This window comes from Rhagoletis zephyria, unplaced genomic scaffold (genome assembly GCF_001687245.7).
Source record: "Rhagoletis zephyria isolate East Lansing unplaced genomic scaffold, Rhagoletis_zephyria_1.1 Rzeph_scaffold_12658, whole genome shotgun sequence".
In the NCBI taxonomy this organism is placed as follows: domain Eukaryota; kingdom Metazoa; phylum Arthropoda; class Insecta; order Diptera; family Tephritidae; genus Rhagoletis; species Rhagoletis zephyria.
The window spans coordinates 1-12596 of record NW_016169732.1 but is presented as its reverse complement, the minus strand read 5'-3'; the positions used below and the strand labels follow the sequence as shown (position 1 = coordinate 12596).

The 12596-nt window shown below is 34.9% G+C and overlaps 3 protein-coding genes across 3 annotated transcripts in view; 1 reads left to right on the top strand and 2 right to left on the bottom strand.

The window, feature by feature from the left end:
• Got2 (glutamate oxaloacetate transaminase 2) overlaps positions 1-7193 on the bottom strand; it is a 9481-nt gene extending 2288 nt beyond the window's left edge. The window contains exons 1-3 of the mRNA XM_017634039.1: positions 6880-7193; positions 1596-1752; positions 1386-1529 (exon numbers count right to left, since the gene is read on the bottom strand). Of these exons, the coding sequence (XP_017489528.1) occupies positions 1386-1529; positions 1596-1752; positions 6880-6962 (384 nt within the window). The 5' untranslated portion in view covers positions 6963-7193. The remainder of the gene's footprint in view (positions 1-1385; positions 1530-1595; positions 1753-6879) is intronic.
• Positions 7194-7471: 278 nt separating this feature from the next.
• Positions 7472-9624, top strand: Cwc25 (CWC25 spliceosome associated protein homolog). The gene is made up of 3 exons (XM_017634036.1): positions 7472-7700; positions 7763-7970; positions 8033-9624. Exons 1-3 carry the CDS (start codon positions 7683-7685, stop codon positions 9508-9510), a joined length of 1704 nt encoding a protein of 567 aa, XP_017489525.1. The 5' UTR covers positions 7472-7682; the 3' UTR covers positions 9511-9624.
• A 34-nt stretch (positions 9625-9658) lies between these two features.
• On the bottom strand, positions 9659-11515 carry LOC108377764 (phosphoglycerate kinase-like). The gene is given in 5 exon segments (XM_017634037.1): positions 9659-9997; positions 10000-10091; positions 10154-10989; positions 11082-11190; positions 11246-11515. Coding segments are annotated over 5 exon segments (1389 nt in total). The 5' UTR covers positions 11452-11515; the 3' UTR covers positions 9659-9851.
• Between the last annotated feature and the right edge of the window lie 1081 nt (positions 11516-12596).

Genomic DNA, 12596 nt, shown 5'->3' with positions numbered 1-12596 from the left:
ACAAATTGAGAGAACGGTTATACCTTGCTATGTTTTTATCATGATAAAATTCAAATAAACTTCTCAAACATGAGTTCCTTATTTCGTCACAGGTTTTATTGATGTGAAAGAATTTTTGTGTTCAGCACTCGGGCAAAATTTGCTGATTAGCTCAAGCAACATCTTTGACAGCATTCGTTGGTTTCAGATAATCAGTTCTTTTGCCCAAGTGCCAGAACACTTGCTCAATTTGGTGAATACCCCTATAGGAATATAGGAGCAGCTTTTAAAATCTGTACATGCGTAACAAAGTGAGGAAAAAAAACGTTAAAAGTGAAAGTAAGCAAGTACAAAAGTGGAAAAAACTATAGCGGTAGTGTTATCGATAACTATAAAAATACCGATAACAAATCCAATATCAATAACAATAGCTATAAAAATCGAAAACTCTAAAGCTGAAAAATTAATGATTTATCGATTCTTCACTGTTATCCTTCTTGTTTTTATCGATACTTTTTGTTATCGCTTTCATTTTCACCGCATAGTATTATCGAATTTTACTAATCGGTGCTGAGTTTACTCTCAATTTCTTCCAAATATAATAAAATCGAAAACAATACCGATAACGATACTGTTAAGGATTTATCGATACTTTTTTGTTGTAATTGTTATCGATAAATTTTGTTATCGCTCATATTCTTAACGCTATTTATTTCACTATTCAAATTTACTTATCCAATATAGAATTTACTATCTGTTTCTTCCAAATGTTTCTAATAATATCGATAACGATAACAAATCCAATATGGATACCAGTAACGAGAACGATAACAGAAATATACAACTGTAAAAATAATCAATGAATTACAATTACTTATCGATATTTTATTGTTATCGTTATCATTGTTATCGAACTTTTTGTTATTGCTATTACAATACCGATAACAATAACAGAAAGAGACAACTGTAAAATTAATAATCAATAAATTACAATACTTTCTCGATATATTATTGTTATCGATATGTTTTGTTATCGCGCATTATTTTGGCTGCTATCTTTTGTATCCTATACAATGTTTATCGCATTTTACTAATGAGCTGCAGCGTTCAATATCCGTTTCTTCCAAAGCCATTTATGTATGTATGTATATAAATAGGTAGATGAGCAACCTTTTTCACATCAAAGTGGCCTCAGTGGTAAACATACTCTACTTTTCTCTGATTCATTTGTTTCATATACATATCGAGCCCTAACCGCCAAAATAACGTAAGCGAAATTTTTTCAAAATTTTCTTTTCGATGCAGAAATGCATCTAGATGCTCTAGAAATATTTCTGCATCGAAAAGAAAATTTTGAAAAAAAATGTCGTTTACGTTATTTTGGCGGTTAGGGCTCGATATATTACCTGTGTTGTAGCATTGTGCTTTCCCTGCAATCGCTCAGAATCCTTGCCCAGCGCCAATTCGATGGCTTTATTATAGAAATCCGGAATACCAATGATTGTGGCGTATTCTTTGTCCAATTGCTTACCAATTATGCGTTCTTCAGCCTTGAATATTATTTTAACAATTTATTTTAATAAAAAAAAACTTAGAAAAATTACTTAATAACTTACCTTGCGCACACTGGGCAACACCCATGGTTTACCGTTGTCATCACGATATGCGCCTACACCCAAGTTGATTTTTTTCGGATTTGAATCGCGCTTGAACGCCTCGGTTACACCCAAAATAGCATCAGGTGGTCCCATTTGTACATTGGCGAACCATGATCTACAGGGGAGAAAAAAAGTGTAATTTTCTTTATTAGGTAATTCTGAATGTTAGTAAAAATAGTTATAAAAATCAAGAATTTAATTTTAGCTTAGGTTAGTGAGACAGCTTCGGGGAGACCATTAAGTTCTATAGCGTCGCTAGAAAGAGGGCAACCAAAACATACAACTTATATCTAGAAACCAGGACCAAAAGTGAAATAATTTGTCATAACCTATTGTGACAGTGCTTCCAGATTCTGCAAAAATCCTACTCAAAGAACACTTTTCCCTAGGGTACAAAGGGCTGGACACGCAAAGAGGGTGTGCTGCAAAGTCTCCACGCCTGCGTTCGTTCCGTTTCTCCTGCCCACTTTTTTTCACTGGTCAGAGCCAACTTAAAGGCATGTGAAGCCTAACACTGTCCTCTTAGTACACTCGCTACGTGCGTAGTAGCCTGGTGTCCTCCCTCTTGAGAGGGAAAAATAAACTATGTCAGCTTGCTATCGTACATTCGGCAAATAATCCGACACAACCTTCAGCTATGGGTTTTGTTTCACAATTTCTCTTCCTGTCTAGTTTTCTTGCTCCCACCTTTTAATTGCCTGTAGAGAGATCCGCAAAATTTTATTGGCACAGTTTCCGAATGGACGCCAACTTTAGTAATTCTGTCGGTCACATCGTTGCCAGTAACTGTCTTGCTGTCTTATAATTGCTTGTTTAATTTAATTTTCTTACATTTGCTAGGTTTTGTTGTTTTAAAAAAAAACTATTTTTTTATTTCATCTTATTTTTAGAAACTTATTTTATTTTATTTTTTATTTAACTTTCTTTTAATTTTTAGTTTTTATTCTTTTAATAAGATCTTTTTAATTTAATTTAATTTTTAGAATTTTACTGTTTTTGTTTAATTTTCTTTTAGGTTTTGAAAAAAAAAATTGTACATAAATATAGTTTTTATTTACATACATTTTTAGAAAATTTATTACTAAAAGACGTTAGCAGATCTTTATTTTAAAACTTTCGAAAGACAGAAAGAAGGATTCAAGATAGTTCTCGGAATTGACCATTGTCTTACGAAAGACTTTAAGGTTTTGTCTTCCCCCTTGCCCTTCCTTAAGTAGCAAGCCTGCGTGTAGGCATCGGGGATTGTTTTAGACGCGTAATCGGTCATCCCTTTCGGGCCATTTAAGTATGTATCAGACCTGAGCTCAACAAACTCTTTGTAAAGGGTTCAGGTTGTTATTTCTTTTCTTCTTTTTTTTCTGAAATTTGATGAGATCAGTTATCAGTTTTAAACTAAAAATATGAATTTGATTGTTATACAGTGAAACCTTGATATAACGAAGTTGAAATGTAACTTTTGGGTCATAAGTATAATTGGATTTTTTTCTAACGGGGCTCTAACCGTCAACATATTCAGCATTTGCAATGTAGATACTTTTAAGTTGACACTTCGTTATAAAGAGGCTGTAACTAACGGGACTCTATGGAGTATTTTTGTATGAAAATTTCAAAACAACGAGTTTTTTTCGGGGGGAGTCGGCTAAAATTTTATTATTTTGAGTTTTTGCTTTAGCAACGTTCGTTATATCGAGGTTCCACTGGATTGAATTTCGATTTTACTATAACTTTGAAACTTTATCTAGTGAATCTTTCGATTATGTTTAGATTTCACTTTCTCGGTTATAACAACGTAACCACGACAGTCGGATCTAAGTAACCGGAACAAGTATTTATGGCTGACTAAGGTCTGGTCACTCCTCCTACATCATTCGCCAAAAACTCGTTGTGGAACTTGTGTGCTGTTACAACAACGACATGGACGAAATGAGATTTAAAAATAAATATCAAATTTGATAAAAATAAATAAAAGTCCCAAAAAACGGTCAAACACGATCTGAAGCCGAAATCATAACGTACAAATTTTTAAATATAATAGTGCAAGTACAAGTGGCGTCTACTGCTCTCATTGTACTGATAATAAAAATGATAATTTTATAAAATCTACTTATGTTATTCTTTTTATTTATTTCAATTTATTTATGCGAATGTTAGAACTGTATGCAACTTTTTTATTGCATCAGTAAACATATTTGTATTTATTGTTTTAGAAAACTAAACTCATTAAAATAAGATTTAAATAACATATAATTTTCATTTATTAAAAACTGGCTACACATTATCACGAGCTGATATGTGTGTATTTATTGTTTTTTAAACTTTTTGCAAGGAACTATATACATATGTATGTGTTTACAAAATTGTATATTTTTCCCTGCGTCACATTACCGCAATGTTTAGTGGTTTTGTATCAGCGATAGCAATTATTTACATACATTAAAATATTTACTCAGCATTGAGTACCCCATATACATACTTATATGTATGTCTGTTTGTACATATTTTAAGCTAATTTAAAAATACTAGACATACAACAGTAGAATATATTCAGCTGTTTATTAAATTAAATTTAATAACAAAGTTGGGATAGATTTTTCAAATTGTCATTAAATGTATTTAAACTGACGTCAACAACAATTAGTTTGCACATTCATATACATATGTACATACCTATATACATATGTATGTTTTCTTATAATAAAAAATAATAATTAAATGATTTTTGAGTTTTGAAATTGATAAGCCCACTATGCCATTTTAAAACACATTAAACTGTATAAATTATACATATGTGCAAATGTAAATTATTCATTGTCATGGGCATAATTAAACCGTTGGTTATCGCTTATGTTAGCTGGACGGATGACGTTCTGCCGCAACAACAACGTTCTCTAATACGCTGGGCTATTTAAAAATAGAATTCTCTAACAACGGACTCTTGCATGCATACATACTTATCTGTACCGTTCAATCAAACTAGATTAAATGACTTTAGAAGGTTTGACTTTGAATTAAAAAATAATTAGTTTCTCTTGAAAAGGTTTAGGTTTTTATTAAGCTTCTATTAAAAGGGCATCTTGAGCTACTCCAATAGCTGGTTAATTATACGTCCAAATATTGTTTGCGAACCCAATGAAATGATGCTTTAAAGGGAAAATGGCATATCCCGACTTGTATGTATGTATTTATTTACATACATATGTATGTACATATGTGCAAACATGCTACATAGTACATACATATTTATGTACATAATAAGTATGCAAAAGTGAGAAATGAAGCGAAGCATTTTTTTCGAAAATTAAGAAAAATATTGGCGTTGTGATGATTGTTTTTCTAAGTCATAGCAGGTCAAATAAATTTTTGGCATTTTTGTCCAAGCAAATGATGCATGTACAAAAAAAGCAAAAATTTCCCTGTAGAAGAGGAGGGTTTTAAAAGCACTTTCGTCGTCGTACGTGATCACACCAGCGTTATCTCGAAATATCTGATTGCAATGCTTAATAAAATAATAGTAGCAATTTCATTTTCTTCAGGCACTTGAACCGTTTTATTTGTTTTTTTTTTGTTTTTTTTTTTGCAATGTGTAATGCAAAACAATCGCGAGTGCACAATATCCATATTTATATAAAATCGCAATGTTCACCACTTCGATTGGCCTACAGGTTATGTGAACATATTTAGAAATAAAAACTTTAAAAACCCGCTTCACTATAAAAAGCATCGACTTTAAAATTTGTAATCCATTGAAGTGTATGCTGGGTGTTTTTAGATAAAAAATATCTTATCTTGCTAATTATGAAGGAAACCTGTGATGCTTAGATACATATAATGGACACGGACCCTTAATAGTACTTGAACAATTACTTTTTGCTGTGTAAAAGCCAAAGTTGTTGTAAATCACAATTTCTGTCTTTAAAGCTTAAAAAATTAAATTAGTATACATACATACACACATAATAAGGTACTAAATTCAAGTTCAAAATGATAATATATTAATGACACTAAACACGTTACACTTTTGGATAATGAACATTTTTTTCTCTAGCAGTGGGGGACAACCCTAATAGTGTATGTACATATTGCAACCTAAATCAAAAACAGGCACATCTCAAAATATCCCAAATGTTCAGGAGAGGCAAAAAACTATTGATGCTACGTAAACAAAACTTAAACGGTGTCAAGAATATTCTTTCGGTAAAATAAGAAATTTGTGGCGGACGTTAGAGATATGGTCAGGAAACTGTTTTATAGTAAAAAATCAAAACTGAAAATTTTTGAGTTGTGACTGTTTTTGATTTAATGTGCGTTATGTATGCTCAAGTACATACTGGGATGGCACTTAAAACAATTGGCTTGTTTTTTCAAGTGCTTTTCCTTACGGTTTTAATTTATTACCTAATATACTTATGCCATGCTTAATAATACCCACATTTAAACCACTTGAAATGGCTTGACATAAGCAACCGTAACACCCCCAAGTATTTCTTTTTCATAATACAGGCAAATTGTAGGGCATAAAATGTATTCGTTGGTATGTAGTTTTATGTACAAACAAGCATGCACACCCACATGAATTATGTACATAAAAATTTATTCGCAAAATGTAAACTCATCGAGGGCTCACATGCTTGAATTGATCGAACGTCACCGGATATATGTACATGCATACATATGCGTGTACATACATATGTATGTGGTACAAATGCACATATGTGTACATAGTATATAGGCTCATGCTCGGTATCAATACCCCTCGTATTGACGAATTGATGTGCAGCCCGGTTAAAATACTAATTATAAAAACAAAATTATGATAGCAATTTGAATGTCAAATTGTATCTACTGAAAAGTAAATTAATTAAAAAACCGACTTTACTTATTGACTCTCCCTCACGCAGGCCATTGAAATTATTCTCCTTATAAAACACAAAATTCTAAATATGTATACATAAGTACGCGTGAAAATGCGAAAATAAGGATGAAAATATACTACTTCCGTGTATGACCTTGTGTAATGACATCTGCTGCAGCGCAATGTTAGGCAGTTAACACCGGCAGCATGGAAATCTCCTACGTCAATTAAAAAAGACTAAACGTACATGGGTGTGTATGCACACATTTGTATGGAGGTATGTACACATGTGAATGTCATCATTAGCATTTTTTAATAGTTCTACGATTTAGTGCTACATTTTTATTACATTCTAAATCCCTAGTTTTACAAGTGGCCCCCATTGCTTACTGTGTGCGTGCGGCATTCACATTTAGTGCTGCTCCAAAAGCACGATTCGCCGACAACAACGTTTTTCCGCTAATATTTGCCATGTCAAGTCTGCACTATGCACTGATTAATTATCAATTTAATATCAACAAATTATCGAATTTATAAAATTTAACTCCTAGGCGGTTCGAGTGTGAGTTGGCCAGCTGAAAAAACACACACGTAGGCAACGGCACAAAATTCAATACTGTATAAATTGCCCAAAGCAGCAAATGCACAATAATCGCGAAATGAGCTAGCCCCACTTTATCGCTAGCAATCAGCTGGGGCCACCCGTTGGGGGCTAATGTGTATGTACATAGGTTGCCACATTCTATTCTTAAATATTTAGAATTTTTCGAATAATTGAAAAAAAAAGAATTGGTATATAATAAATTAAAATTGTTCGATAATTTAGTTTTTAGTTGTTTTGTAAATGTACTTCCGTTAAAACTGTACAAGCATCAACATTTTTAAAGGAAATACGTAATTCCTATAAGACGAAATTAAAAAGCGGAAATTCTGTTAGTGCCAAGATGGCGGATTTATTCATTCACAATTATCGCGATGACAGCAACTTTGTGAATCCTGAGGGAATCAGCTGATTTGTATAGCCCAGCTCGTCAGCTGTGGTTTTTTTATCAAGAATAAATGTTTTTGGTTAAAAATAGTGAATTATAGAAAATTCAACAAAGTATTATACAAAGCCGTACATAACGTCGGACGTACTCAGCCAGCTGACTACCAGGGATTCAAGTATATACCTATTTTAAAGCTCAAGAACTATGGGTGGCGGGGACTTGGTAACTAAACTATTAAACAAAAATTTTAAGTGCAGCAACTCATTAATAACACTTGTTTACAGAATTTAAAGAAGTCGTGGCATCCGCACACCATGAAAAACCAGGAGAAGGTCTGGAAAGCGGAACAAGCAAAGTCCCAAGAAGACAAGAAACTCAAAGACTTACGCAGAGAAATAGAGGAAGAAAAAACACGTGAGGAGCTTAAGCATATCGGTCGTAGTTCTGGCATACTTCCACAAGAAGACAAAAAATTGGAATGGATGTATAAAAGTATGCCAATGATGAAAGTTACCTCTATATCTATATTCATTCAATCACATCTAATTTTTCAGGTAGTACTGATCTTATAAATCGTGAAGAATACCTACTTGGTAGAACCATTGACAAATCTTTTGAAATGCTGCAAGCAGAAGAGCAACGAAAGGATCAAAATATCGTTGGTGTAAAGCAATCTATAAATCATGTTGAACACGAGTGTATACCCTTTTCAATACGTGCATATCGAAATATGGAATCAACGGAGCAAGTTGATTTGCAGCGTAAAGTCATGGAAGATCCTCTAATGCTAATAAGGCAACGCGAAATGGAATCAAGAAAAAAAATTTTGGAAAATCCTGTAAAATTAAAAGAATTACATCGAATACTCAAAAGTGATCAGTTGCTCAAAAAATCTAAAAAGGTAAAAAAGTCCAAGAAACTAAAGAAAAAACACAAAAAGCGTTGTAAATCATCAACGGATGGAGAAACATCTGGTTCCGACTCAGATAGCGATACTGCAAAGGATTTAGATAAAGAGTTAGCTAAAAAATATAAAAAACTGAATAAAGGAGAAGAGTTTTCGGGCTTAAATCTATCGAAATTGTTAGATGCAAAGTTTGAAACTATCACAAAAGAGTTGGATAAAGCAGCAGGAAGTAAGCGTAAGAAAGATCACCGAAATCGCTCAATAAGCAGTGATAGTGACCACCGTAGTAAGAGAAAAAGCCGTTCAAGAGATCGAGGAGGAAGAGAGCGTGAAAATTATCATAACAAAAATTATAGCAAACAGCGAAAATTCAGAAACTCGCGTTCAAGATCCCCGAAGGACTATCATCAACGCCGGCGTTCTGACGCTCGTTCACCTGCAGAACCGCGTAAACGACAATACTCTACTTCACCCTCCATAGAGAAGGAAGTAAGTAAAGCCGCAGGAAGTAGACATGCTACTAAAAATAAGCGTTCAAGTCGTTCAAAAAGTAAGGATCGAAGTGACACTCGTAAAAACAGGAATCGTTCGGGTGATCGGGAAAGAAGAACAAGAGCACAAGATTATAAAAAGTATGAAGGACAACAAAATCAAAGGTCCCGATCGAGATCACCCAAAAACCATAAAAGCCGACGGCGTTCACCAACGCAATCACCCAAAGAATCACGAAGGGGAGGCCGCACAAAATCCCGATCACCACAACGCCGCCCAAGATCAAGGGACCGTAACGAAAATAACTCACGACATGCTCGGTCTAGTGAAAGTAAAAGCGGAAGCTCACAAAATAAGTTAAGCGATGCGGAAAAAGAAGCACGCCTGCGTGAAATGATGGAAAACGCTAGTTGGCGGGAAGAAGACCGCGTCAAAACGGTGCAAAAGCACCGCGATGCAAATGCCCGCGAAGAAGAGCACTACAAAAAGCAGGAATTTGATAAAGAATTCATTAACAAGGAAGTTAAAAAAGCTATTGCCAATCAATCATCCGTTGGGTCACGAATACGTTCAAACTTGAACAATATCCAACGCACCTCTGCCGCTATGAACTCAAATTTTACGAGAAAGTAGATTAGATTGGCATATTCTGATAATTTGGAATTTTTTTGTAATTATAAGCAATGCTTTACATAACAGCAATTTATACGTAATCAAAAGTATAAAGGTTTTAATACTTACTTTTAACATTTCGGCGTTTATAATTAGAAAGTATGCACAGTTTTATAAGGGTTTAGCTATTTTTATTCAACGTCTAAACGATTTTTCGGTTTTGTATTTTCAACAAACAAGATAACTGAGTCTCCTAGCAAACTCTAATTGAATGTGTCTTCATAACAGTAATACATAAGTTTTACTCATTTGCAATATGCATGCAATATGTCTCTTGTGCTCGAAACAACGTAATGTTTAACTTAAGCATTGCTCAAAGCAGCTACACCTGGCAGTGTCTTACCCTCTAACAGCTCCAACGAAGCGCCGCCTCCGGTCGAAACGTGGGATACTTGAGATTCAGTGCCCCACTTGGCGCAGCATGATGCTGTATCACCTCCACCAATATGGAAACAGTACCGGATCCAGTTGCTGAGACTACAGCGTCCATTACGGCTTTTGTACCGTGAGCAAAGTTGGGGAATTCAAAAACACCGGGTGGTCTGCAAGAATACTCTGTGTCAGCAGTTTTTAACACCATAATGTATAAGACATAAGAACTCACCCGTTCCAGACGATGAGTTTTGCACGGGAAATTGGTTCCTTGAACAATTCCCTAGTTTTTGGTCCAACGTCCAGACCCATGTAGCCATCAGGAATGCCTTCCTCGACAGTTGCTTCGCATGTTTTGGCATCTTCAGCAAATTTATCTGCGCATACGAAATCGACTGGTAAATGTAACTGAACATTGTTTTTCTTTGCCTTCGCGACCAAATCATTTACGATCTTTGAACCTTCTTCGTCAAAAAGCGATGCTCCAATCTTCATATTGTTGATTACTTTCAAAAAAGTAAAGGCCATGCCGCCACCAATCACCATCTCATGAACTTTATCCAGTAGATTTGAAATCAATTGGATCTTGTCAGCTACTTTAGCGCCACCCAAAATGGCCAAAAATGGGCGTGGTGGGTTATCTAAAGCCTGTGCAAAGTATTTCAATTCTTTGTTCAACAGAATGCCGGCAGCACGCTTCTCGAAACCTTCGCCCAGCATGGAGCTGTGAGCGCGATGAGCAGTGCCGAACGCGTCGTTTACATAAACATCACCAAGTTTGGCCAGGCTCTGGCGGAATTCCTTGACCTTAGCTGGATCAGCTTTCACTTTTGCACCACTTGCATCAAGACCCTTACCCTCTTCTTCAATGTAAAATCTCAAATTTTCCAGCAAAATTACAGAACCAGCTGCTGGGTCTTTGCATTCAGACTCCACTTCCGGTCCAACACAGTCGGGCAAAAATTTTACATCCTTACCTAGAAGTTTTTTCAACTCTTCAGCTACAGGGGCCAGCGTATATTTTAAATTTTTTTGTCCATCTGGCCGTCCTAAATGCGACATGAGTACCTGTGAAAATATTTGTAGTGAACGCAATTATAAATACATATATGTACATATATCTCAGAAAATGTATGCAAAAGTTTAGTGCTATGACTTACGACCGACTTGGCTTTTGCGTCCAAAGCATGTTTGATACTATCCAAAGCGGCCACAATACGTTGGTTGCTTGTAATTTTCCCCTCTTTGATGGGCACATTGAAGTCCACTCTGAAAATTCAATTTATGCAACTCGCACTCAAATTGTTCTTACAAAAGCGTTTACCTCATCAACACTCGTTTGCCATTTAGGTCCAAACTTTCAATGCTCAATTTATTAAAAGCCATTTTGCCGCCTTTCTTTTTTCCTTTATTATCACAAGACGATAATCTCTGTTGAATAAAATTTCCAAAAAATAATTCTGTCACAAAAGATGTCTGTCTGCGCGAAAGGTTCCTGATGGTTATCGAGAGTAGCCGATTCAATGTCATTACAAGGGCAGATCGCGAATCAAGCAGGGTTGTTATTTGTGCGAACTACTGTCAAAAAAATCAATAAATGCTTCGAAACTAGAATTTTTTTAAAAAGTCAGCTTTATATTTTTTATTAGCAATATTAGCAGTTTACAATGTAAATTTTTGGCATGCTATGACGTATAAATTGTTAAAACTTGAAGTTTTAAACTTCAGTAAAGTAATTTTAATTTGAAGTTACGTGGCATACCCCTACTTGGGCGGAAATTAGTGCTTGCCACTTCGGAAATTAATTAATTAGATTTTTTTTCTAATTGCGCTATTGAGACAGGATATAATTTCAANCGCGATTTTTTTGCGCAGCTTCTAATTAGATTTTTTTTCTAATTGCGCTATTGAGACAGGATATAATTTCAAAGGTAATGTTGCTATGCGGCTCCGGAAACTTAAGAATGTGATTAGGTTCATTTCCAATGAATGAACCAACGACACATCACGCAAGAACAAGAGCATGATTCAACATGAATCATGGAACAAGAGAGTGAAAAAAGTAGATTTTTTTTGGCGGATTTTACGCCATCTTCTTTTGCTGGAAAACGAAAGAAAAGTGAAAAAAGCATAGAAAACAACGAAAACCAAAATTATTGGCAGCCACTTTAAACACACAATTTAGGTGAAATTATTAATTAAAAACCTTTAAAACGTCTTGTCATGTTGAATTAACTTTTCTTTAATTAAAGAAAAGTGTAAAATAGTGGTGCTGTGATGTAAACAAATGCACAGCTAACGAACCCAGTTTGGCAAACATATTATCTGAACCAGTTACGGGAAATGTTTAGTACCACTCACACCGTTTTTTGGGTGGGGGGCGGAGGGGGAGGGGCGGGCCCCCAAAACACCCCCCAATAGAAAGGAGACAGTCGCCGCTTTCTAAAAAGGGGAACCCCTCCCTTGGACTCCTCCCACAGGCACCTAGGGAACCGTTTGAAAAAGGGGGGANCAGTTTGAAGTGGAATATGACCCAACTAACAGAAACCGTGGGATTTTTTAATAAAAGAAATTATGCCAAATTAGATATGGGGGGGATTTTGAATAAAGAATAAAAAGTGAATTCAAAATAGAAAAAAAAAGTTTTTATAAAAAAAAATGTTCTTTTTAACAAA